This window comes from Elaeis guineensis, chromosome 15, assembly GCF_000442705.2.
Source record: "Elaeis guineensis isolate ETL-2024a chromosome 15, EG11, whole genome shotgun sequence".
NCBI classification, from domain to species: domain Eukaryota; kingdom Viridiplantae; phylum Streptophyta; class Magnoliopsida; order Arecales; family Arecaceae; genus Elaeis; species Elaeis guineensis.
Genome location: NC_026007.2, coordinates 72,343,902 through 72,369,897, shown reverse-complemented (window position 1 = coordinate 72,369,897; position 25,996 = coordinate 72,343,902). Strand labels below are relative to the sequence as shown.

Here is a 25,996-nt window from a genome sequence, read left to right as displayed (position 1 = left end):
GTGTATTTTTTTCTTATTCGATTGGATATCAGGTAGGATTTGGGTATAGAGTATTAAGTTCAGATTTGAAGATGAATAATACAATATCCGACCCAAATCCTTCCCATTGCCATCCCTAACCTTTACAACTGGTTTGGTTCATGGGAAGTGAAGGAGGGAAGTGAAGAAAAGTCTTCTTATTTGGTTGGAGTTTTAATATGAGTGAGATAGAAAAAGATTCTTCCCATGGGAAGACACTTTCCATATTTCATGGAAAGTGAAAACCTATGAGAGAGGTGGGTTTTGGATCTTTCTATGAGATAAAAATTGATGACTATTTTTTCTTTTCAAAATTATCCTTATAAGATCAATTATTATAAATTAAAAATAATAATGATGATGATAATTTTATAAATATATAATTATGGAGTATATAAATTCTCAAAAATATTATTTAAATATTATCCTTATAAGTATTAATATAATTTTATATAAATATTATCCTAATATTTATATTAATATAAATAATATAATATTTATAATATATTAATATTATTTTTATATTTATATTAATTTAATATTTTTATTAATATTAATATAGCATATATGTATATTAATATTCGTATTAATGTAATATTATATTTAATATTATATTATATCTATTTTAATAATATTAAGATATTAGTATCATATAAATATAATATTAATACATATATTAATATTATATCAATGTAATAAATTATTATTATATAAATATTATAATATATTAATATTATATTTATATGAATATAAATATAATATTATTATTTATATATAGTTTGAGAGTAAAAATATATGATCTTCTATTTATTAAGGGTATAATAAGTATTTTATACAATTTTCTCAGGAGGATGGATGTTCAGCCAAATATAAGTTATTATGTAATAAGTCATTTTCCATGGCCAACCAAATATAAGACTAACCGTGCCATACCAGTGCAAATACTCAAGGTGCTGCTTCATCCATTCCTGGAGAGGAGAAAAAAGTAAAAGTATTTCGTCGTCTCCATCATAAGCAAGATGCAACCTATCGATTTCGATTTTTCGAAAATTTTTCGGTGCAACCTTACCTACAATGTATATCTGAACCCATCCAATTTGATAAGAGTCTGGCGCACCCCCTTCTCAAAAAGATCATAGTCGCACTTAAAAGCCGAGTACGTTATCATTGAGTTAGCAATCCGAATAAAATAAATAAGTTATGTAAATATGATCAAAATAAAAAAATCAATTGAATTGTACTGCACGACTCATCATCAAAATTATATTCCTACGAAGTAACTTTCTGAAAAGTTAGTTTCTAGAAAATAACTTTTTGGGAAGAAAAATTTTTTCCACAAATCAAATGAGACCTTGGTGTGCAATCTGCTTTTCCAAATTAGCTATACAAAAATCTTCACTTCCTCGGCAGTGCAACTTTCCAAATTGCTTCGTAGAAAGGAAAGAGAACGCCACTATTGTTGATGAATTTGTATAGAGATTGTACTGAGAAATTATCCTTTTTAGTACGCTTCCAAACCGGTGCACGTGCCAAACTATTGGATTTGATCAAGGATAGGATGGCCTTTAGAAGATCAAGCTTGTTAATTCACTTTGTGTGAGTGGGCTATAGAGTTTGATGTTTCATTTCGTAGTATACCAATTTTAGTAGACTGCCATGATGGAGGTTCCTTTTACAGCTTTGGAAAATAGATCCTCAAAAGAGAGAGAAATTATATCATATAAAATGTACACTAATGACCGTGTATGTCAATAATTATAGCTACTCATTTTTATATCGGTGCATCAAAATGAATGCTTGATGAATAAGATTCATAGGAAACAATAGTTGTGATTAACAGTGTACCTGACCACATGGTCCATATAGTGTGGTGTATAATTTTTCCTCCAAAAGAGATGCCAATAAGATGAAATCAATCTAAGAATCTTCCAAAACATGGTGTTATTGCTATTCCCAAATTTGAAGGAGGTGCAAATCCAAAAAGGCTCCAAATCTCCAATGATGTCCTTCCAAATTTGAGTTCAATGATTTCCTTGCATGCGTGCATAGCTTTCTTCTAACATAATAACCGCTGTTTATCAAATTCCACCAAGTGTTGGAACCTTTGAGTAATTTTCAAACCTATTTCGCCAAGTTGAAGAGATTCATGTTCTTTAAATTTTTAATTCCCTACCTTCCTTGTTTCTTTTCTTGATACGCAGTATGTCGGCTGATCAAATAATAGAATCTGCTGATAGAATCCCTCTCTTTCCGCTGAAAGGACCTTTTTGGGCATATATATATATAGTAATCTATGCGACCATCCGCATAGAATATCAACCTGGCATCTATAGTAATCTATGCGAGCATCCGCACAGAATACCAATCGGGCAATTTAGAACCACCGTCCAAGACGGAAAGCGAATTGACCGGGGGACAATTGGACGGCTGATGTTGGTTTCCGCATACAGATTCTTTTCCAAACGCGGATGATCATAGAGCCGTCGGATCCTTTGCTACCGGTTCCGGAGGTGTCCGGAGGAACCCCGTTCCCTCGCAGGAAATCCTCCAAATTTTAAAACGACTGCCCTCTCTTCGGAGCTGTTGCCTTCTTTGACGAAAAACCGTCTCCGCCTCTTGCTTGTAATCGAGATGAGAGAGACGAAGCGAAGGAGGTGAGAGAGGCGAAGCGAGATCGAGAGAGCTCGTCGCTGTCTCCTCGTCGTATCGTCGTCGTCCTCGTCGCCGTCGTCGCCTACTTGCTTGGAATCGGAATCAATGGCGCAGCATCTGACGGACGAGCAGATCGCGAAGTTCAAGGAGGTCTTCAGCCTCTTCGACAAGGACGGAGACGGTAATACCTCCCTTATCCTCTCTTGGTTCGTCTTTGCTTGTAATCTTTTTGCGATCTTTCCCTCGCATTCGAACTCTTCTGGAGCTTCTTAGAACCCTAACCCTATATCTTGGTCGTCTGATTCTTGCTTTCTGGTTGGAGTGTAGATGAGATTTTGTCATGTTTTCTTGGTGATGGGATTTTGATATGTGAGATGATTTCTTTTTTGCTTGGTTTTTGATGGAAGGATTTTAACTTGATTGCCGTGATTTGCTGTTTATTTGTGAGATCTGAACTCCTTAGATCGGTTAGTGTTAGAACCTCTGTGTTCTTGATGGAGTTTGGATTGAAGTTGTTCGAGTTTCTGTGTTTCTTTTGATTTCTTGTAGTGGTATTATTGAACGAAGGATCTTGAATGATACATTTGGGATTAGGAAAGATCTGCGTGATGGGATGGGTAGGTGAATACGAATCTTTTTTTTTTTCGTGGAATTTTAGGTGTTTCGATCTCTCTATGAATCTTAGAGATGTTGACTTGGAACGCCTTTCCTTTTTTTTTTTTAATTTTTATATTTCAATCTGTAAGCTTCGAAGGAGGCTGAGGATTTTGTCTTTTTCTCTCGCTGTTAGTTTTGAGTTATGGGTGTCCATTTTCGCTGAAATCTGACATGTGACCGCAAGGCTGCTTTTTGGCAACCAGCAAATATGTTATTAATAGTGTAATAGGAAAAAAAAAAAAGAGAATAGTTTGGTTGCAGTAAAGGATTTGTGGTCCAGGTTATAATACTGGTTAGAGGGAAATGTTTTTGCCAAGGATTGTGGTCCCAGTAACTGTTGCTTATCCTGGTATTGTCTTGGTTTTTGTGGACATAAATATAAGATGTTTTTGGAGTTGGTGAATTGCTGTTGCTCTCTGTGTATCTTCTAATACTTGTATATTGCCGTAGAAGTGCTTCCATCTCTAATGATCTGAGGAGGATGACTGTGATTTTCAATTGGGTGCCTATCATTATCATTGTCATTATCTTCAATAGAAGTGGTATTTTCCCCACAATTATTAGGCGCTGGTGGGTCTTGCAAGCAAGTATACATTTTTAGAACTCAGAGATCGTGATTGTTTGAGATTATGTGCTTACACTCTGTGCAGAAAAGACTGGAGAATAGCATTGCAGTGTAGGAATGGCTATGTAGGTGTCAGATATGGCAACTCCACAAATCTGAACATAGGCATGAGAGGGGTTCTATCTCTCTATACATGCGCATCCGCATCCATAAGAGGTTACATCTATGATTATATGTACATTAATTATATCATGTATGCAGATATATCATAATGTCCTATTGTGATTGGCTGGACTAGAATTGATCCATTATATTAAGCTCAAATTGGCTTGTTTCTATATTTCAAAAAAAAAAAAAAAAAAAAAGAATTGGGTAACAAACTGGTATTGTTACATACTTTTGCCCTGGTTAGGTCATTACTAGGTATTTATGAACTTTTGATTTTCCCTCTTGTAAGCTGCCTAACTACCAAAGAACCGGGCACTGTGGTGAGATAATGTCCAATTGTATTTGCATGAGTTGCACTAGAATTGATCCCTTATATTAAACTCAAATTGGCTTGTTTCTATATTCTGAAAATATGGATTGGATAACAAACTGGTATTGTTGCGTACTTTTTCCTTGGTGACATAATTACTAGGTATATATGTCCTTTTGATCTTCCCTTGTGTAGGCTGCACAACTACCAATGAACTGGGTACTGTGATGAGATAATGTCCAATTGTATTTTCATGAGTTGGACTAGAATTGGTCCATCATATTAAGCTCAAATTGGCTTGTTTCTATATTCTATACAAAGTGAATGAGATAACAAACTTGTAAAAACTTGTATTTTTACATGCTTTTGCCTTGGTGAGGTCATTACTAAGTATTTACGTCCTTCTGATCTTACCCCATGTAGGCTTGATAACTGCAAAAGAACTGGACACTGTGATGACATCCTTGGGACAGAATCCAACTGAAGCTGAACTGCAGGATATGATCAATGAAGTTGATGCTGATCAAAATGGAGCCATTGATTTTCATGAGTTCTTGAATTTGATGGCATGCAAAGTGAAAGTGAGTTGTATATCTTCTTGACCCCCAAGCCCATGGATGTTGAATCATTTAAATCATGGCCTAATATTGTAGACTTGTTAAAGTTGCTTTTTGATGTTCCTTTTTAATATTATAGATATTTGTCTTGTTGCAGACTTGTTCTGGGTAGTAGATATTTGTTGTATCTGCAGACTAAGTAATATCCTTAATCTGTCAACACTCAAACTGTGCTCTGATTTCTTCTTCTTGTGATGACAATCTTGTGATCATTGGGCTTTTTTCCCCCACTTTTGGAATCACCTTTTGTCTAGGATTGCATCAGCCTGGAATTTTCTTGATGAATTCAACCGATAACCTATATGTTCTAGGTGTTCTTGATTTGAAATGTCGTTAACTAGATGATAGTCCATTATCTTAACGACAGCCATTATATGCATACCCCTGCTTAGTAACTCGTGTTTGGGTAACATAAAAGTCTGCCTTGTGATCCATTGAGACATTATAGTTTTGAGTACATTGCTCTAAAGAGGAAATTTAACAATTTTGGTTTTAACCTGACTAACTAATTGATTACCTTCTTTGAAATGGTCATGGTGGTTCATCTGTGATTTCAGTCCTTGTCAGGTTGTCGTGACTCTGTGTGTTTCTCCCATTTTTTCCATTACTTTCTAAAGACCAAGTTAATTCTGACTTCTCTATCCTAATCCTGATCAGCATCTCTAGCTATAGTCCTTGTGCTTGATATCTAATTTTAGCTTTGCGGAAGTCTTATGTTGTGATGCTTTAGTCAACTGTTGTTGCATCAATTAACTTTAGTATGCTTTGACCTAAGATTTGTAGCCTCAGAGGGACTCTTATCCACATCAGCATGACCATTATCTGCCGCTATGGTGGTATCATAGCTCTACTTTCTATTTGACTTTGAACCATTGCTTGTCTCTTTTTTACCAAAAATAATGCAGGTGATGCCACATAACTCCAGTAAAATTATTGGATAATAAAAAGTGTTATTTTTTGTTATTAGAGCTTGGAGAAAGTTGCCTTGAAACCAACTTACTGCAGTTTTAGCAGGAATGGTAGGAAGTTGCATTAATTAGTGTTTGAAGTCCATTCTCTGTATCCTATAGGTTAGTTATCTGCTATTTTGGTATATTTTAGTATAGTTGGATATATTTGACATATTTAGATCATATATTTTGTTCTAATCATGTTCATTTGATCTGGGAATAAGAATCAAGCCTGAGGCCCAGATTCAAGTGAGAAATCTGAGATGCTGACAATAACGAGTCAAGGAACAATAGCTTACTGACATGATGTTATGCTTCATTAAAAAATTGACAAAATTTCTTAGGTTGTGTGAGATGTGATTGAAAACCACAATCTCCCGATTTTCGGAAAAAAAAGTAAGATAAAGTATGCAAGGATTGTATAATTGGAAATTGAAAAAAAAGGGGCATCTTATTGCACAAGGCTTATGCACTATAGATTCCATTTCTTCTTCCATTGCTTTTTTTCATTATTCTTTTGCAGGTAAGATAGAGCCTCATGAACTATTCCAGGTTCATCACTATCTTGTGGACTGATTAATAAAGCTTATTCAATTTCAAAACAACAGTAGGGTACGCTCTTAGGATTGCTTCTCCACAATTCAAATTTTTGTGAAACAAATTCATTTATTCTACCACTCTCACTCAATTCTTGAGATCGAGACATATCTTGTGTTTCAATTTGTCGAAGATTGACATTATTTGATTCCTTCGTTTTATATAAAGGAGTATTTCTATCAATCTCGTCCCTACTCGAAAAATTATTCTTAAGAAAAGTGACATCCCGTGATTCAATTTTTGTCATGCTTCTATCTGCCTATTCACCTAGGAATATATCACCTTTCGAGTATTCCAAATATCTGATAAAGATACATTTCTTTCCTCTTGGACTCAACTTTTCATATTGATCAGAAGGATTATGAACATAGGCAATAGACCCTCAAGGTTTTAAATGACTTAGGTCAGGACTTCTATCCGTTCATAGTTCATAAGGTGTGGAAGGGACTAATTTTAAGGATACACAGTTAAGTATATAGGCAGTAGTCACCAATGCTTCTCTCTAATAGATGATTGGTGGTTTGCTTGTGCCATCATAGATTGGTAGGTTTCCTTCTTTCAGCAACTCTATTTTGCTGAGGGGTGTCAACTAGTTCTTAAGATCTTTATTTTCTTTTCTAACTGATTCTCTACTTCATTCATAGATTGTCTAAAATACTCTAGTGCTTCAAACTTATGAGAAATTAGATAGAGATGACCATAATGCATGAAATCATCTATAAATGTAATAAAATACGAAGCCCCTTGTCTTGTTCTTACACTCATTGGATCACAAAGGTCAAAATGTATCAATTGCAACGGAAATTTGGCTCTAGTTGCTTTATCAAATGGTTTTCCAGTTGTTTTGCACATTATTATTGCTAGTAGAGGAATGTAATGAAAAACAATCTCTAAAATGATATTTGATACAAATGGAACTGTCGATTGTCAAATGAGGATCATGAAGAAAACCTACATCAATGCGAAGCATTAAGCAACTTATGTGACAGCATTACTGTTGGTATACAAGACCTGATCTACCCATGATGTAATGGCAGTTTTGAATGGTTATTTTTAGTAACCACCCAACCCCATTTAAAAGAAAAAAAAATTGCTAGGGTAAGATAGATACATTCTGAAGTAAAAACAAAACAAAGAAAACTCTACTCCTTTCTTAGAATTCAAGTGACTCTCTATTACTTCATTATTTCTCAGAGACTCTTAGCTTGTGAAAACTTGATGTCTTTACATTGATCACACTACTAACTAGCCAATAAAGCAGTCAGAGATTTGTTTGGGTCAAAAACTTGTAAGTCAGGATTTGATTTAGAATTTTAATTTCATTTTCATTGGTGTTAGAGCAATTTATGCTGTTTTCTAGCATGATTTAGTGTGTTAATAACTGATTATTGAATAATTTTTATGATTAATTGATTGTTTGCACACAATTTTGCACTATAGATTGAAAAACTTGTATGTATATTATGAGTTAAGACATGAAATTTGGTATGGAAACGGTCTATGATTGGAAAGAGTAATCGGACAAATCATTTGAGAGAAATTGAGGTTTCAAATTTCTGAAACTGTAAGTTTAAAAGGGCATAATTAACAATTGGTTTAGTTTTAGATTTCAAAATTTATATGGTTGGAAAGAGTATGTCAAGAGCTTTTAAATCGATATATATTTAGAAATTTTTGGACATTGGTAGAGGGAGATATTAAAAATTGAAAATCAGAGACCAAAATGAATAATATCTTAAAAACATTAAGGATTTTCTGAGATTGAAGAAGACATCCATTGTACTACACATCACGTATGATGGTGGGCCTTACGAAGAAAATCCATAGTGGGAAGGCTCTTCCCACTTAATTAGAAAAAAACAGTGGCTCTTCCCATTTAATAAAAAAATCAAATCAAAGAAGAAAGCCCTCGATAGGAAGGCTCTTTATGGGATTGGAACCCACACCCTCCAAGATCAGAGTCCAAAACTAGTGCCTTTGACCACTCAGTCAAATTGTTGTCATGTTTCTTAAAAGTATATATATATAAATAAATAAACAAAAAGATACTTAAATATAATAGAAATAGAATAGCAAAGACTTTATGTCTAGATTTGTATCTTGATATTTGGATGCATATATCATATTTTTTTAATATTTTTTTATTTGTTATAGGAAGAATGGTAATTGTGTGCAGATGCCCCATAGCTATAAGAACACTAGAGCAGTGGACACAAGTTAGAAAAATGATGAGATAATTAAATGAATATAGGATGGAACCCAATGTTGTCATGATTGAGCATGTCAAGATAGTCAATGAAAAGATACAAAATATTATATTTGTGAGAGAACGAAGATAAAAAATTCTCAATATTATGAGCTACTATATATGACTTTTGGCAACATCTGTTAAATCATTTTTGGGGATCACGTAGACCATATAAAACATATTCGTGGTTAGCGAAATCTTTTGTGGAAGAGTACATAATAAGAAACATCAATAGCTCAGCATCCCTGTCATTAAGCTTTAATTTCCTCCATCATGGGTATGCTGACTTAGGCACTTCATGCCTACCAAAGGTAGCAACTAGGCATGTTCTTAGAGGAATTGATGAGTTTATCTCTAGAAAAATTCAATACTTTTATCGTTAATTTTTTGTGTTAGAAATATGTTTATTGTAAATATTTTATTTATCGTTATAATACCATTTGATACATAAATAGATGGATATTATTTGTCATGTATGAAATATCATCTATTATTTGGCATGCAACATTAAATTTTAACATATATGTTGCATTTATTATAATTTTGATGTATGCTTATTTTCGGTGAGAGTTCTAGATGACTTGAATACTTGTAATGTTTTTCATCTAGAATGAATATTTTTTTATAATGGGACTAAGTTTGTGATAATTGAACATTAGGATAACGGACGATGATTGGGAACATAGTGAACTTCCAACTCTATGTCTTGTGTTAAATTATCGTAGATTTATTTTGCATTATTGGCAAAATCAAATGTGTTGTGTTTGGGTATCGACATTATATATGTATGTCTCTTTGTACTAGATTTTTCACGATATCAAAAAATATTATTGCTAATCTGAATAAAGGTGAAAAGCTAGATAGTGATAATTATAATATTTGGCATGAGAAAATCCAATATATACAGAAACAAGAAGCCTTAGCCTATACACCATGAAATGACAGACCTTGATGAGGGTAATTCTCAAAGTAAGAGAGACCAAGAGGCATACCAAGTTTGAGAAAGGGTGGATTTAATAGCTCGAGGCATTCTAACAAGCTCTATGAATAATGATCTGCTATATGAGTACAAACAGTATCTGACTGCTTATGCACTGTGGAATGCCTTGAAGGAAAAGTTTGGATGCACATCGCTGACCAAACCAAGGTAGTTAACAATTAAGTTTGACACTTACAAGAAGTGCCCCAATCATACAATTTAGCAACACCTAATGGAGATATCAAACATGATTACTGAGTTGCAGTTAGCTAGCGATTTTCTCTTTGATGAGCAGCAAGTGCAAGTTGTGATCTATTCCCTCCCTGATAACTGGGAGCATATGAAGGTTAATCTAACTCATAATGAAAGCATTAAGACCTTCACTAATGTCATCCGTCATGTGGAACTCGAAGACAAGCATCTTGTAGCGGTGAGGTTTTCCGGGCAAGTCTTTGTGGCCGAGTCTGGCTCCCAAAGGGCTTCGGGCTCTAAATGTAAAAGAAACTGGAACATAAAAGAAAAGGGAAAGGAATGTGAACCTACACCAAAGAAGAATATGACCAATCTCAAGAAGAAGGGTAAGTGGTTTGGGAGAAAGAAAGATAAGGTCAAGATGAAGTATTGCAATTGTGGTACATTTGGTCATTTTGCTCGTGAGTGATCCGAGCAAAAGAAGGTAATATCTAATCTTACTTCTCGATGTGACATATATGTTTCTAGCTCAGTATTGCTTACTAAATCTTATTCTTTGTGGATTGTAGACTCAGGAGCCATAAATCATGTAGCTAGAGATCGATGACCATTTGTGGAGTATCGTCGAATCCTAGCTAGAGTAAGATGGATTTATGTGGGAAACAATGCTAAAGTCGAGGTCAAAGGAATTGACACTTGCAAATAGGATTTGTCTGGTGGCTGTTCTTTTCTCCTATGTGATGTTCTATCTGCATCCAGAGATTTGACGAAACTTGGTCTCTATAGTTGTTCTTTTAGGTTTAGGTTTCAGTTTGAATTTTAGGTCTAATTGTATGAACTTGTTTAATGATACTATTTATTATGGTTCTGGTTATATAATAAATGTTTTTATTGCCATGGATGTTGAACACTATATATATAATTATGACCAAGGTTGTTTTTTATTCAATGCCTCTATTAGCAATAGTAATGTAGATATGAATGTTTGGCGTACTAGATTAGACCATATTGGGCAAGATCGAATGAATAGATTAGCAAGAGAAGACCTATTAGAGTCACTCTGCAAAGTGGAAATGTACATTTGTGAGCATTATTTAGCTAGAAAAATAATTAAAAAATCATTTGGTAAAACAACTAGAGTCGAATTTTCGTTGCAATTGATATATTCTGACATTTGTGGTTCAATGAGTGTAAGAACAAGATGAGGAGCTTCATATTTCATAATATTTATAGATGATTTTACGTATTATGGTCATATGTATCTGATTTCTCATAAGTCTGAAGCACTAAAGTGTTTTAGATTATATATGAATGAAGTAGAGAATCAGTTAGAAAAGAATATAAAGACCTTAAGAATTGAACGTATATGTTCAAATTTAAGATTGTATGCCAAATAATAGATGAAATTTCTTACATGAAAAACAACATCCATCTATTTACATATCAAATGTATATTGCAATAGTAAATAAAATATTTATAATAAATACATTTCTAACATAAAGGACTAACGATGAAAGTATTGAATTATCCTAGGAATAGACTCATCAATTTCTCTAAGGACACGCCTACATGCTACTTTGGATAGGTATGAAGTGCCTAAGTCAACATGCCTATGATGGCGAAAATTAGGACTTAATGAGAGGATTGTTGATCTAGTGATGTTTCTTATCATATACTCTTCTACAAAAGCTTTCATTAACCACGAATATGTTTTATATGATTTAGGTGATCCCAAAAAATGATCTAATAGATGTTGCCAAAGATCAGATAGGGTAGCTCGTAATGTTGAGAATCTTTGCTCCTCATTCTCCTGTAAATATAATGTTTTGTATTTTTTCATTGACTATCTTAACATGCTCAATCATGTCAATATTGGATTTCATCCTATATTCATTCAATTGTCTCGTCATTTTCCTAACTCGTGCCTGCTACTCTGGTATTCTTATGGCTATAGGATATCTGCACACAATTATCATTTTTCTTATAATAAATAAAAAAATAAAATATTAGAAAAAATATGATATAAGCATCCAAATATGAAAATACAAGTCTAAACACAGTCTTTTTATTCTACTTCTATTATATTTAAATATCTTTATATATATATATATGTATATATGTAAAAAACATGACAATAGTTTGGCTGAGTGGTCAAAGGCACTAATTTTGGGCTTTAATCCTGAAGGATATGGGTTCAAATCCCATGATAAGCTTTCTCATCGAGGGCTTTCTTCTTGAGGCCCACCATTACATGTGATGTATAGCACAATGGTTGTCTTCTTCAACCTTAGAAAACCCCCAATATTTTTTAGATTTTATTCATTTTAGTCCATGATTTTCAATCTTTAATATCTTTCTTTATCAATGTTCATAAATTTCGAAGTATATATATGGATTTAAAGCTCTTGACATGCTCTTCCAACCATATAAATTTTGATATCTGAAATTGAATTGATTTTTAATTATGCCCTTTTAAAGTTACGGTTTCAGAAATTTGAATCCTCAATTTCTCTAAATGGCTTGTCCGATTACTACAAAATTTTGCAAGAATAAGCCACACATCATGGACTATTTCCACACAAAACTTAGTGTCCTCATTCATAGTGTGTAGTAAGATACAAATTTTTCCATCTATAGTACAAAATTATGTGCAAACAAATAATTAATCACAAAAATTATTCAATCAGTTATTAACACACTAAATCATGCCAGAAAATAGCCTAAATTGCTCTGATGTCAACGAAGAACGAAATTAAAATTTTAAATCAAATCCTAACTTACAGATTTCTGTCCTAGATGATTCGTTGGTTGCTTTACTGGCTAGTCCGTAGTGTGATCAACGTGAAGATACCAATTTTTCATAGTCTAAGAGCATTTAAAAAATAATAATGGATAGAGTCTCTTGAATTTTAGAAAAGGAGGAGAGTTCTTTTTATTCTGTTTTTCCTTTAGAACATATCTATCTTACCCTTGCAGTTTTTTCTTTTTTTTTTTTTAAATAGCATTGGGTGGTTACTTTTAGTAACCACCCAAAACTGCTATTACATCATGGGTGGATCAGATCCCATATACGAATAGTAATGCTGTCACATATATTGCTTGATGCTTCACACTGATGTAGGTTTTCTCTGTGATCCTCCTTTGGCAATCGGCAGTTCCATTTGTATCAAATATCATTTTAGAGATGGTCAACCTTCAGAAAAAATACTTTGCCCCTATTAGTATGCTATTAGTGATTGTTTGTTCATTCATAAGGCAGAAAACAAGGTAAAATTTGGGGATGCCACCACTTTATCTAGTGTACATTTCTTCTCTATCTCAGTTTGCTTACATGGAGAATTGAGAGGTCTAAAATATGTTTTGGGAACTCTTTCAAGAAAATACTAAGGTAATCTTGAGTTGGCTTGCACATTCTGGGAACTGTATTTGCATTTTTTGAAGTAATGAATACTTTGCAGTTATGATGCAACTCATAAGGCAACTCTGTGCACAGGCTATTTATTTGAATGAGGAAGGGAAAAAATATTGTTAGGGTTTTCTCAGATCCCTCGTGTGGGGGAGAAGGGGGGCCTGGGGAAGAAGTGAAAGCTTTCGGTTGGCCTCGGTTTCACAGCGACTCATCTGGGTAGCCTTATGGACCAGAGATGGAGCTGGCGCGAGCTGATATGGTTGGTCCAGCGGGAAGAGGCGGATCAATGGCGGATTTTGGGCGGACCTGGGCGCAGGTGGTGTAGGGTGCTCGGCATTTTCGATGGGAGATGGCGAGAGATACAGAGGTGGATATAGCTGCTTTGGAGGAGCGATTTTCCCGAGTGATCGCTTTCTCCTCTTTTGAGGTTAGTTATGCCTGATCTGAACTTAAATCTGCTCTGCTAGGCAGATTTTTGGGAAGGGGATTTCCCTTAGAGTTTATCCAAAGAGAGCTTAAGGTCAGGTGGAATTTAAAAGGGGATTTGCAAATCTCTTCCTTATCTGAAGGGATTTTGTTGTTCCACTTGCAATCTGAGGAAGAGAAGGAGAGGGTTTTAATCAATGGACCATGGTCACTTGCTCATCAATTGCTGGCTCTGGAAGAGTGGAGACCGAACTTTAAGCCCGTTCAGGATGGTGTTCGACAGGTTAGGATATGCATGTTTATGCCTAATTGCGGGTAAGCCTTTGTTCCTTGACGAGTGGACGGAAAAGACCACCCGTATGGGATTTGCCCAGGTTTGTGTGCTTATCGATACCTCCCAAGTTATCTGTCCAGGGACTAAAATCATGGTCGATGAAGATGTCTTATGGCCGGAGTTCATTTATGTGAAATTATTTGAGATCTGCTATATCTATGGCAGAATAATCCATGACTCTGAGGCCTGTAGTTGTCTGAAAGTTCCTGAACATCTTCGGTCAAAACCAATTTATGGACCTTGGATTGCCTGTTCAAAACCAGCAACCGGGCAACTCTAGAAGATCATCGACTCCTCTGAATCATGGAGGGCAACGTCAACGGCAACAAGGGCAACAAAAGAAACAATCAAACTCAGAGTCACCCCCTAAAGGAAAATCAACTAGGAATGGTAAACAAGAAATGGTGTCCCGTTTTGCCCCTCTTATGCAGACGAAGAAGAATCAACAGCACCAATGGAGTACAGCTCATCTGCTTCTGCTAAAGCTGGTTCTGTTGTTTCTGGTCCTATGAAGGAAAAGAGGAAACGGTGTCCAACAAAAACATCTTCCAAGGGAAGCTCTCCTGGATCTGACTCTCCTCCACAATCAAAGGTGCTAATTCGTGAGGAAGGGTCTCAAATTAAGGACCGAGGCTTGCAAGTTGTTATCTATACTTTTAAGCAAGCAAAAAATATGCCAAATGTACGAGAGGTATGGAGACCAGTAGGAGGTTCAGATGCAAAACGAGAAGGGGCAATGGATTTGGATGTTTCTCAATCATCTTCTTCAAAAGGAGAGATGCATCAAGCTGGGGATTCAGTTACACATTACCTACATGTATCTCATTTAAAACAAGTATTAACGCATTCTATGCATGGAGGGAGTTCTACTCTGGAGCTAGAGCATGCATCTCTAGTTGAGTACCAATTAGTCAATCTACTGGGCCTTCAGGACCTTCTCTGGATGATACAGGAGGAGGGTCTTTTCCTCCACCTAATCCCCAATGAAAGTTCTTGTGTGGAACTGTCGGGGGGTTGTGAAGCCACTTTTTGTTAATTATCTTAAAAATATGATGCGACAGTATCAACCTGACATTTTGCTGTTTTTTGGAAACTCGTTTGTCTATAGAAGCTATTGATCATGTCAGGAGGATGATGGGTCTTTTATGGGGGATCTATATGATTCCATCTAATGGACTCTCAGGAGGCATTATTATTGCATGGAAACTTGTCTTGGGGCAAGTTGATTTTCTGCACACAAATAGGCAAGTAGCCTTTGGAATTATTTCATCTGGCACTGGTCAAGCTTGGACCATAGCTGTGGTCTATGCTAGTACATGTGGCATAGAGAGACGTACTCTTTAGGATCAACTGATGTTAGCACTTTCAGTAGGTTTGCCTCTAATTGTGATAGGAGATTTCAACTGCATCTTAAACGAGGATAAAAATGGGGGTAAGCACTTTCAAGTTGATCAAGGCATCAGTGAATTTCGTAATTATATTCGATTGTCTGGGCTTGTGGATTTGGGGTACAATGGGGCTTCTTTAACCTGGTGCAATAATAGGCTTGGGGGAGCAAGAGTATGGGAAAGGTTGGATTGGGCATTTGCCAATCAAAGCTAGATTGTTTTATTTCCAAATTCAAAAATTCAGCATCTAACTAGATTTGCCTCCGATCATTGCCTTTTGTTATTGACTATTGTTAGGATTTGACGCCTCGAGATTCAGCCCACATTGAGTCCACAGCGAGGTTCGCGGCGAAAAATGGAGTCCAACGAGACCAATATCACCTGAAACGGAGCTACGAGCTTTTGAAGTCGGCACGAGATTCGAGGCGGCGGAGGACCACTGGCGACCGGCGGCGGGCAGCAGCGGCGCAGCCGCAGGCGGCGGCGTGCGGGACGCGCGACCCAGGCCCGCACAGGACGCACGACTCACGCGGGCGGGCGGCCCAGGCGGGCGCACGGCCCAGCCGGGCGCGCGGCCCAGGCGTGCGCAGGCCCGCACGCGGGAGCGGGCCGGCCCAGGCCCAGTGGCCTGCTGGCCCTTTGCCTCGGTCCACCGTGGATCGGGCGGTCCACGGCTGGGCCTGTGGATCGCACGGGTGTTTTCCACGCATTTCGCGCGGTCCACGGCACTATTCCATGGATCGGTCGCGATCGGAAGGCGTGGGTTGATCTGTTTTTTGATCCGACGGTTCAGAACTTGATTTGGGTTGATTAAGGACTTTTAAACCTAATCTAATTGGGTTTTAACCCTTTAAAAGGGCATGTGCGTGAAACAGAGAGAGGAGGGTTCGGGTTTTCTCGTCGCCGTACGAACCCAAGAGAAGAGAGAGGCGGAAGCACTGAGAGAGAAGGAGCAGGGCTCCTGGACAGCGGTCGCCATGTACTTCAGGGGTTCAAGGGGTCTTCCAAGAGTGAGAGAGCTTTTGTGAAGGGAACTTCTAGTGAGAGAGAATTGGGTGTACAAGGGTTGAGGGTGAGGTCTCCTCTTGTAAAATTTTTTTTTCATAGTGAAGTTTGCATGCCCCGTGGAGGCGAGCCCTTTTGTGGCTGATCCACGTATTTTAATTGTTTTTCTTTTTATTTTGTTTCTTCTTTCTTCCTGCTGCATCGTGTGGTACTGAAAGGATCTTGGGAGGTGGTGTCCTGGCCAGACATCCACCCAACAAATGGTATCAGAGTAAGGCGGTACAAGAACGCAGATTGCAGAATGGTGAGCAAGACTGAAGATGGAGAAGACAGGAACAATCAAGATGGAGATCAACAAGTTCGATGGTAAGAGCAATTTCTTTTTGTGGCAGGCAAGGGTGAAGGACGTGCTCATCCAACAGGGGTTGATCGATGCTCTCTTGTGCGATGAGAAGTTGACCACCATAGAGGTGCGGGATTGGAAACGGCTACAGATGCAGACGGTGAGTACCATCCCATGTACCTGGCGGATGAGGTGGTGATCCATGTGCTGAGCGAGACTTTCCCGACGGTGCTGTGGTCGAAGCTCGAGGAGTTGTACATGGCGAAGTCTCTCGCCAACACACTTTTCCTCTGGAGGCAGTTTTACCAACTGCGGATGACTGAGGGACAGAGCGTGCAGGAGCATCTAAGCCACTTCCAGAAGATCCTCACCGACCTCCTCAGCGTTGGTGAGAATGTTGAGGAAAAGACCAGGGCACTGGTTTTGCTGGCGTCGCTTCCCTCTTTGTACGAGTCTTTGGTAGTCTCTTCTAGTGGAGAAGAGTACTATCAAGATGGACGAGGTCACCGCGGCGATACTCCAGAACGAGATTCTCAGAAGGGAGAACCCAGCTTCGAGCTCAGGTGGCGATAGCTCAGCTTTGGTGGTTTCTGGAGGAGCAGGAGGCGGTAGACGGAGCGACAGGAGATCGCAACGAGGGCGGTCCAAGTCCAGGAGGGACTTGAGCAAAATCAGGTGTTACCGGTGTGAGGAGTTGGGACATCTAGCCAGAGATTGCCCTCAACTCAAAAATCGGACGGTGGCTGCTGTAGCGACGGCCGACAGCGATTTAGATGGAGATGTCTTTGAGATATTTGACAAGGTATCTACTTCTTTCCAGCAGTGGATATTAGATCTGCATGTCCCTATCATGTGTGTTGCAGAGAGGAGCAGTTTGACTCCCTGGAGAACAGTGAGGGCATTGTATATCTGTCGGACGGATCGAGCTGTGCGATCAGAGGCATTGGGACGGTCAGCTGGAGGACACATGACGGTGCAGTGAGGAGATTGGGGGAGGTTCGATACATATCCGATTTCAGGTGGAATCTTATCTCACTTAGCAGACTGGATTCGAGATGCTACAGGACGGTAGCTGGTGGAGGAATCCTGAGGGTGTTACGCGGCGATAGGATTGTGCTGGAGGGGAAGAAGGGGAGTAGAGGACATTATTACCTGATAGGGAGCCCAGTGCGAGGTGGAGCTTCGGGAGCCAGGCGGAGCCCAGTGCGGGGTGGAGCTTCGGGAGGCGGATCGGGCACGAGACAGGAGACTCGGGAGGACGAGAGGCGACGTCGCAAGGTGAGATTCCTATTGCCGCAGGACGATGCCCCGAGCAGGTCTCAGGTCACGAGCACAGCATACGACAGAGATGAGATCGAGCAGCCTGACTCGACTCTCATGTTTGCTCATCTATGATCAGCAGACGATTGCCCCAGGGCATGGGGGTGAGGAGATCTAGAAGCTCTCAGAGTTTGGAGGCCGAATATCGAGTCGAGGTAAAAATTGTTAGGATTTGACGCCTTGAGATTCAGCCCACATTGAGCCCACAGCGAGGTTCGCGGCGAAAAACGGAGTCCAACGAGATCAAGATCACCTGAAACGGAGCTCGGATGGAGGAGATACGAGCTTTTGAAGTCGGCACGAGATTCGAGGCGGCGGAGGACCACCAGCGACCGGCTGCGGGCGGTAGCGGAGTAGCCGCAGGCGGCGGCGTGCGGGACGCGCGACCCATGCGGGCGGGCGGCTCAGGCGGGCGCGCGGCCCAGGCGGGTGTGCGGCCCAGGTGGGCGCACGGCCCAGCCGGGCGCGCGGGAGCGGGCCAGCCCAGGCCCAGCGGCCTATTGGCCCTTTGCCCCGGTCCACCGTGGTGGTCCACGCGGTTGGGCTTGTGGACCGCGCGGGCGTTTCCCACGCGTTTCGCACGGTCCACGGCACTATTCTGTGTACCGGTCGTGATCGGAGGGCGTGGGTTGATCTGTTTTTTGATCCGACGGTTCAGAACCTGATTTGGGTTGATTAAGGACTCTTAAACCTAATCTAATTGGGTTTTAACTCTTTAAAAGGGCCTGTGCGTGAAACAGAGAGAGGAGGGTTCGGGTTTTCTCGCCGCTGTACGAACCCAAGAGAAGAGAGAGGCGGAAGCGCTGAGAGAGAAGGAGCAGGGCTCTTGGACAGCGGTCGTCAGGTACTTCAGGGGTTCAGGGGTCTTTCAAGAGAGAGAGCTTTTGTGAGGGGAACTTCTAGTGAGAGAGAATTGGGTGTACAAGGGTTGAGGGTGAGGTCTCCTCTTGTAAAATTTTTTTCATAGTGAAGTTTGTATGCCCCGTGGAGGCGAGCCCTTTTGTGGCTGATCGACGTATTTTGATTGTTTTTCTTTTTATTTTGTTTCTTCTTTCTTCCTGCTGCATCGCGTGGTACTGAAAGGATCTTAGGAGGTAGTGTTCTGGCCAGACATCCACCCAACAACCATATCTACTTATCGTAAGAAGGGTCCAATCCCTTTCAAATTTGAAAAAAATGTGGTTGCGCTGTGATGGTATACGGCAAACCATTCTCAAGACTTGGCAAAGTAATGTATCTGGCTTACCTCCTAAAACATTATCTAAAGTGTTATTCAAAACCAAATTAGCAATTAAGAAATGGAAAAAGTCGCTTGGGAATATTTTTCTGAAAGGCCAGCAGTAAAATGATGATATTTACAAGCTTCAAAAGGAAGAGGGAAGCTTGGATGGGCTATCAGAACAGAAACATATTCAATTATTAAGTTTGCTTAGGCAATATCACAAAAATCTGCATGCTCAAGAAATATTTTGGAGGCAGAAATCCAGGATTACTTGGCTTAAGGATGGGGACGCAAATACCAAGTTTTTTCACCGCTTTTCTATATTACGAAGAAGACAATAGAATTCATCATATTACTGATCATGCTGGGAATGATGTTTGCGAAATAGATGAAATAAGGCAGATTCTTTTCAATCATTTTCAGCAAAGATGGCAAAGTCAGGAGGTTGAGGAGATAAATTTGTTGCCTACACCTATGTCAATGGTATCTGAAGCTAAAAATAATAATCTAATTAGACCTGTGACTGAGGAGGAGGTGACAGCAATTGTAAGACAGATGAGTTCAGATAAAGCCCCGGGACCCAATGGATTTCAAGCCTTATTCTTTCAGAACTTTTGGTATATAGTACACAAGGAGGTGGTGGAGGCTGTTATGTATGTATTAAATCAAGGATCTATGCCGGTTTGTTGGAAGAGGACCTTTATTGCTCTAATTCCTAAGAAAATTAATCCATCCAATGTTACTGATTTTCACTCTATTAGTTTGGGTAACGCTATTTACAAAGTGGTGGTCAAAATTTTAGCTAATCGATTAAAGCCATTGCTGCCTAATTTGGTCTCATTCGAACAAGGGGCTTTTGTTCAAGGGAGAAGCATTGCAGAAAATATTTTAATTGGGCAAGAGGTTATGCATTCTCTTATGTCTGCACCGATGAAGGGAAGCTTAATGACAATTAAGATTGATGTGGAAAAGGCATATGATCGGCTTCATTGGAATTTTCTATTGCGAGTTTTACAGCATCCTGGTTTTCATTAGAAATTCATTGATTGGGTGACATTATGTATATCTAATTTTCAATATGCTCTGCTAATCAATAGTACTCCAACTGATTGGATTTCTCCTGCTAGAGGACTCAGACAAGGATGTCCATTGTCCCCTTATCAATTTATTTTATGCTCTAATATCCTTTCTCAATTTATAAATTTTGCTGTGCAGCAGCATCTTTTAAGAGTATATCAGCCAGGTAGGAACGGGCCATAGGTTTCACACATTCTCTATGCAGATGATCTGCTTTTAATGGCTAGAGCAACAATTAGAGATGGGGTTTGTCTTCAAGCCATTCTTGATGCTTTTTGTAATCTGTCAGGTCAGGCTATAAACTCTTCAAAATCCTATGTTACCTTTAGCCCGTCCACCCCACGGTTCATTTGTCGAGCTATATGTTCTGTGCTTCATGTGCAGGAAAAAGGGGGAACTTGGAAATATTTGGGGGTACCCTTGTCTGGCAATAAGTTGGAAAGGAACGACTTTACATATCTTCTTGAGGCATTGACAGCTAAACTAGATGGTTGGAAATGGAAAGCATTGTCCTTTGCTGGACGATTGACTTTGCTTCATTCGGTTTTGGTAGCTATGCCTAATTATTGTATGTCTGTTATTAGTTTGCCAAACTTCATTTTGGAAAAACTAGAAAGAGAATACAAAGCCTTCCTATGGGGTCATCCTGTTGAAAGAAAGGGCATGCATTTAGCCTCTTGGAAGGACATTTGTACTCCTAAGCAATTTGGGGGATTTGGCATTATTTCCTTATTTGACCGAAGAGAAGCATTATGTGGTAAATTGGATGCTCAACTAGTTTTGAACCCTAATTTTCTTTGGGCAAAAATAATATATGCAAAGTATAGATTCACTGGTACTTGGTTTCAGTACAAAAGACCTATTAAGTGCTCAAATATTTGGTCAAAAATTGCGGCGCAAGGTACAATACTGAAATTCCAATTTATATGGACGATAGGGGTTGGTGAGAAGATCACTGTTTTGAATGATCCTTGGTTCTTTCAGCTTCCTCTCCTTGCCTGGCCCACTTTTATTAATATAAACATTAATATAGATGATTGGAATGTTCAAAATTTAATTACCGCAGAGAGAACTTGGGATGTTAATTTATTAGAGGATCTGTTCCCCAATGAAATGATAAGCCATATTCTGTCTATCCCTTTGCCAATAGGCTCTTGGTCTCATCAATTATGCTGGGCTTCTTCTAAAAATAACAAAGTTGTTATGAAGGATCTGTACCGAATTAGGCATCCCTTGCAACAGCAAAATTGCTCTTTTCATTGGCTTTGGAAAATGCAAGTTCCTATGAGAATAAAAACTTTCTGGTAGAAACTTGTGAGGTGTAGACTGCCATGTAAACAGCTTCTTTGTAACAGATGAGTACTTCAACCGGATCAAATGTTTTGTGATCTCTGTGACACTGAAATTGAAGACTGTGCCCATATTATAATTAATTGTCCTTTCGCCAAGGATTGTTGGCAACTTACATAGTCTAAGTTTTCTGAAAATATTCACTTTTGTTCTCTATCAGAGCTACAATTATTATTGTCCGATGCTCAGGTTGAGGGCTGTATCAAACAAATTCTCGTTTATACAGCATGGTTCATTTGGAAGGGCCCGAAATGAAAGGTTATTTCAGCATACATTCATGACTCCTACAAATCTAGTTAGATGTGCCTTTTTCAATTATTCATTGAACAGACAGGCAGCAAGTGAAAAGGCATTTGAGAACCGATCATGGAACTGGGAGCTCTCTAATCCTATTCAACAGCATACTTACCAACCTAAGCTCGTTTGTTGGCTTCCCCCTCCCATGGGTGTTCTTAAATTAAATTTTGATGCCTCTGTTACTTCTACAAGTGCATCAGTTGCTTATATCTTTCGAGATTGCCACAGAGTCCTAATCCTAGCAGGAGGTAAAAGAATATCTCATACTGCTGTTCCTTATGCTGAATTGATAGCTGCCTAGGCTGGGGTGAAAGTGGCCTTAGTTGATATGAAAATCATGGACTTACTGGTGGAAGGGGACTCTTCAACAGTCATTAAGTGGCTGAATATGAAATCAAACAACTCATCAGTGGTGCCTCCTTTTTAAAGGATATTCTCTCATGGAGGCCTAATTTTCATTCAATATGCTGTACACATATATTTTGAGAGGCCAATCGAGCTGCGGATTTTCTAGCATCTATCGCGAGGCAAGGGCCTTTCGATATACAATCTCAAGATCCTATACCCCCTGTCTTGGCTGATATATTGTGGGCTGACTTTTATGGCATCTTATTTGAACGATGATGTGGCTGATTTTATTCTTAATGAGCTATCAGCTCTTAAAACTTCAGTATGGTTTTCTTGATCGGGGGCCAAATTCTGTTGGCACACTGATATGGTGGAGGCTTTTAAGTTGCTTCAGCCTTGAGTTTAGCTCTTGCATTTGTCTGTTATTTTGCACCTGCTGGTTGTGTTTATCTTCTAAGACCCAGGTTACATATATATTCTTATTCAGGTACTTGTCCTATGGTGTCAAAACAGTGTTGGTCAAACAGCAGAGACACTACTGGACGTTAATTCTTCTAATCTGGCATCACTGCTTCAACTTTTCCCTATCTTTTTCTGCTTTTTTGTATTATCCCGGTTCTCTGCTCCAAGTTTTAACTTGTTCTTCTAGGCAATCTGATCTACCGTGTTTCATTAGTGTTTCTATAGGCATCCATCTTTTTCTTCTAAGCCTTGGCACTTTCCCAAATTATGCTTCACAATTCAAAGGTTCTGATGAGATCTATGGTACGAGGTCTTATAAAGGCAGGCTCTTACTCTTAAATTCTGGCATAGGAAGCATGAATCCTGATGTGATCGATATCAAATGTTTATCTGCTGGCCTGTCTAAATTTTTGAATAATGTTTTTGACCTGATGGATACAGACGGGTAGGGTAAGAATGAAATCCACTTCACATGTCATTATGGTTGCCAACTCTTAATTCTGCATGTTGGGGCTGAGGAATCCTTTAATCTGGATGCTGGTGGAAAGGACTTTATTGGTCCTTGTGCCCGTTCAATCACACCCCCACATGATGTTTTAAAAATGGTTGCTTCTAATGGGAATTATGTATCTCCGTCTTCTATTTTCTGCAACTTCTTACAAGGCTACTGCTCTTTATTTTTCACCCTGACCCCATATGATGTTATACTTACTGATGGGAATGAATCTAACCACTCAGAGGCTGGAACTGAGTGGTTAAAGTGGAAGGTGCTGGGAAGGATCTTATATTTCTTTGGCCCCAGTCATTCTTCTCATTTGCAAATGATGTTTCAAAAATCATGGTATCTGATGGGAATTATGTTAACTGGTTCTTCATTTTAAGTACTATTTTACAGTGTCTTTCCTCCCTTTTATCAATCAATATCCCACATGATGTTCCACCTACTGATGGGAATGAGTTTATTCAAGGTTTGTTAATGGCTTTGGACATAGATAGTTTTCAAGGTTGTTTTATTTGTGTCTGCTATGTCCAATCTCAAATATGTAAGCTTCATATTGCTACAAGGTGGGCTGCTTTTCCCTCTCTATTTGGCATTTTACTATATTTTGGTCTTCACCTGTGCTGCTGTAATTAATTGGTTTGTCTATGTTTTTGGGTCAGGGTGTAACTGTTTAGTATTGTATCTTCAAAGACTTTGTAGAACCTTTTAAGTTTTATGTTAATGAGGCTGCAGCTTCCTTTCTTATTGAAAAAAAAAAAAACTAAAAAAACAAAAAAAACAAAAACAAAAACAAAAACAAAACAAAAACTTTGCAGTTTTAGTGCATCTTTATTGGTCTAGTATATGTTTTGGGAACTCTGTCAAGAAAAGGTAATCTTAAGTTAGCTTACATATTCAGAGAACTACACCTGCATTAGTAACAAATACTTTTGTAGTTTTAGTGCATCTTTATTGCCCGTATCCTATGGATCATTCATCTTCGTTTGACTGTGTAATTCTTGGGTTAGTAAAGACAATCTTAGTTTTGCACAAGCTGTTGGTCTGTAATTTTTCCCAGATCAGAGAAGCTGAACACGTTACTCAAAGTTGTGACCATTTTCTTTTTCATAATAAATATTTCCCTTATGCCTTTCTTATAATTTATTCCACTCTTCTGCACATTGTTGTAAGTTTTAGTTGCCCCAGCCTTGTTGCTCAACTTGGTATTGTTTGTATATTGTCGAACACTTCTTATTTTCTTCTGTTCTTTTATATTCTTGCATTTCATATGCCATGAATTTGTGATCTGGTTGCGCATAAAGTTTTTGCCCATCCATGTGATAGTTGTATTTGCATCATGCGCATGAACATGAAAACAAATGATTTCTACATGCATTTATTCAAGTTTTTCTAATACGTGGGGCTTCAACATTTGAAGAATACTGATTCTGAGGAAGAACTTAGGGAAGCATTCAAAGTGTTTGACAAGGATCAGAACGGTTTTATATCTGCTGCAAACGTGAGCTTCTTCTTCTTCTTCTTTCAAAGTTTTGATAATGTTGTCCCGAAGAAGTGAACTTGACCAGCATCAGTTGTTTTTCCCTAATGTATTGCCTTTTAAAAAAGGCTTTGTGGGCACTTCTATATCATAATCTTTGCTGATTGACAAAATCTTGATCCTTTTTTTGACGTCTAGCTTCGTAATGTGTTGACAAACCTTGGAGAGAAGCCGACAGATGAGGAAATTAATGAGATGATACGAGAAGCAGATATTGATGGTGACGGGCAAGTGAACTACGATGATTTTGTGATGATGATGTTGGCCAGGTGAGGGTGCGTTCTTTTTCCGCGGGAAGGAAAGGGGAGGGGTGCAAGGGTACTACGAGAAAGTTTGTAATAATGATGTTGGCCGAGTGAGGGCGCCATCTTTTCAGCTCGGGGTGGGGAGGCTGGACATCCTAAATGTACAGCAAAATCTTGTAGTATTATAAGTATCAGCATTCCCCGTTACCCACATTTTGCTCGATGAGCTTATCCTTTTTGGTTTCCCTTTCTTTTGGTTGCGAAAAAATTACCTCGTTAGTTGAATGACTGCTTTATAGTGACATCAATTCCTTATCGGACAGTGACTTTACATGATTGAAAGCATTAAAGTTGCAGACTGACTTTGTCTGAGATGAGATGCCGTGTATACGTGGATATCCAAAATGATGATACCTCAAGTTACGTTGCTGATGTTCACGTTGAGAAGGTTATTAGGCTAGCCAGTCTTGATTTTATTTGCATGAAAAACAAATATTAATCTCTGGCCCAATTAAAGTAGAGCCTTTAATTATATAAGGGATCTAATAGGCTTGCAATACACAAGCTTGTGCGGTATGCACTTAATCCAATAAGAGTAGAATATGAACAAGGGAATATGTTACTTAGAGAACTACAAGCACGGTCGCATCTAGTGAAATGCAAAGCTTTTCATGTTGTAAACGATTTCGTATATACAATTGATTTAGCTTTGTTTTTGAAAATTAGTGTCAAAGATGTTTTCATGTTGTACTATGCCATTCTTAAAACAAGAAGAGC

At 38.6% G+C, this 25,996-nt stretch overlaps 1 protein-coding gene across 3 annotated transcripts; it reads left to right on the top strand.

Moving 5' to 3' along the window:
* The first annotated feature begins 2,541 nt into the window (after positions 1-2,541).
* Positions 2,542-25,575, top strand: LOC105058841 (calmodulin). 3 transcript variants are annotated; one of them, XM_073249505.1, is made up of 4 exons: positions 2,542-2,851; positions 4,794-4,951; positions 24,855-24,935; positions 25,146-25,575. In XM_073249505.1, exons 1-4 carry the CDS (start codon positions 2,776-2,778, stop codon positions 25,245-25,247), a joined length of 417 nt encoding a protein of 138 aa, XP_073105606.1. In that variant the 5' UTR covers positions 2,542-2,775; the 3' UTR covers positions 25,248-25,575. The 3 variants fall into 3 exon arrangements, with proteins under 3 accessions (XP_073105606.1, XP_073105607.1, XP_073105605.1); XM_073249504.1 differs by having other exon boundaries at positions 2,547-2,851; positions 25,113-25,575; XM_073249506.1 differs by lacking the exon at positions 24,855-24,935 and having other exon boundaries at positions 25,113-25,575.
* Positions 25,576-25,996: the final 421 nt, after the last annotated feature.

Coding starts and splice junctions, on each gene's coding strand:
- LOC105058841 (XM_073249504.1), top strand. CDS start 2,776: ATGGCGCAGCATCTGACGGACGAGCAGATCGCGAAGTTCAAGGAGGTC. Junction 4,952..24,854: donor TGATGGCATGCAAAGTGAAA/GTGAGTTGTATA, acceptor CAACATTTGAAG/AATACTGATTCTGAGGAAGA. Junction 24,936..25,112: donor GTTTTATATCTGCTGCAAAC/GTGAGCTTCTTC, acceptor TTTGACGTCTAG/CTTCGTAATGTGTTGACAAA.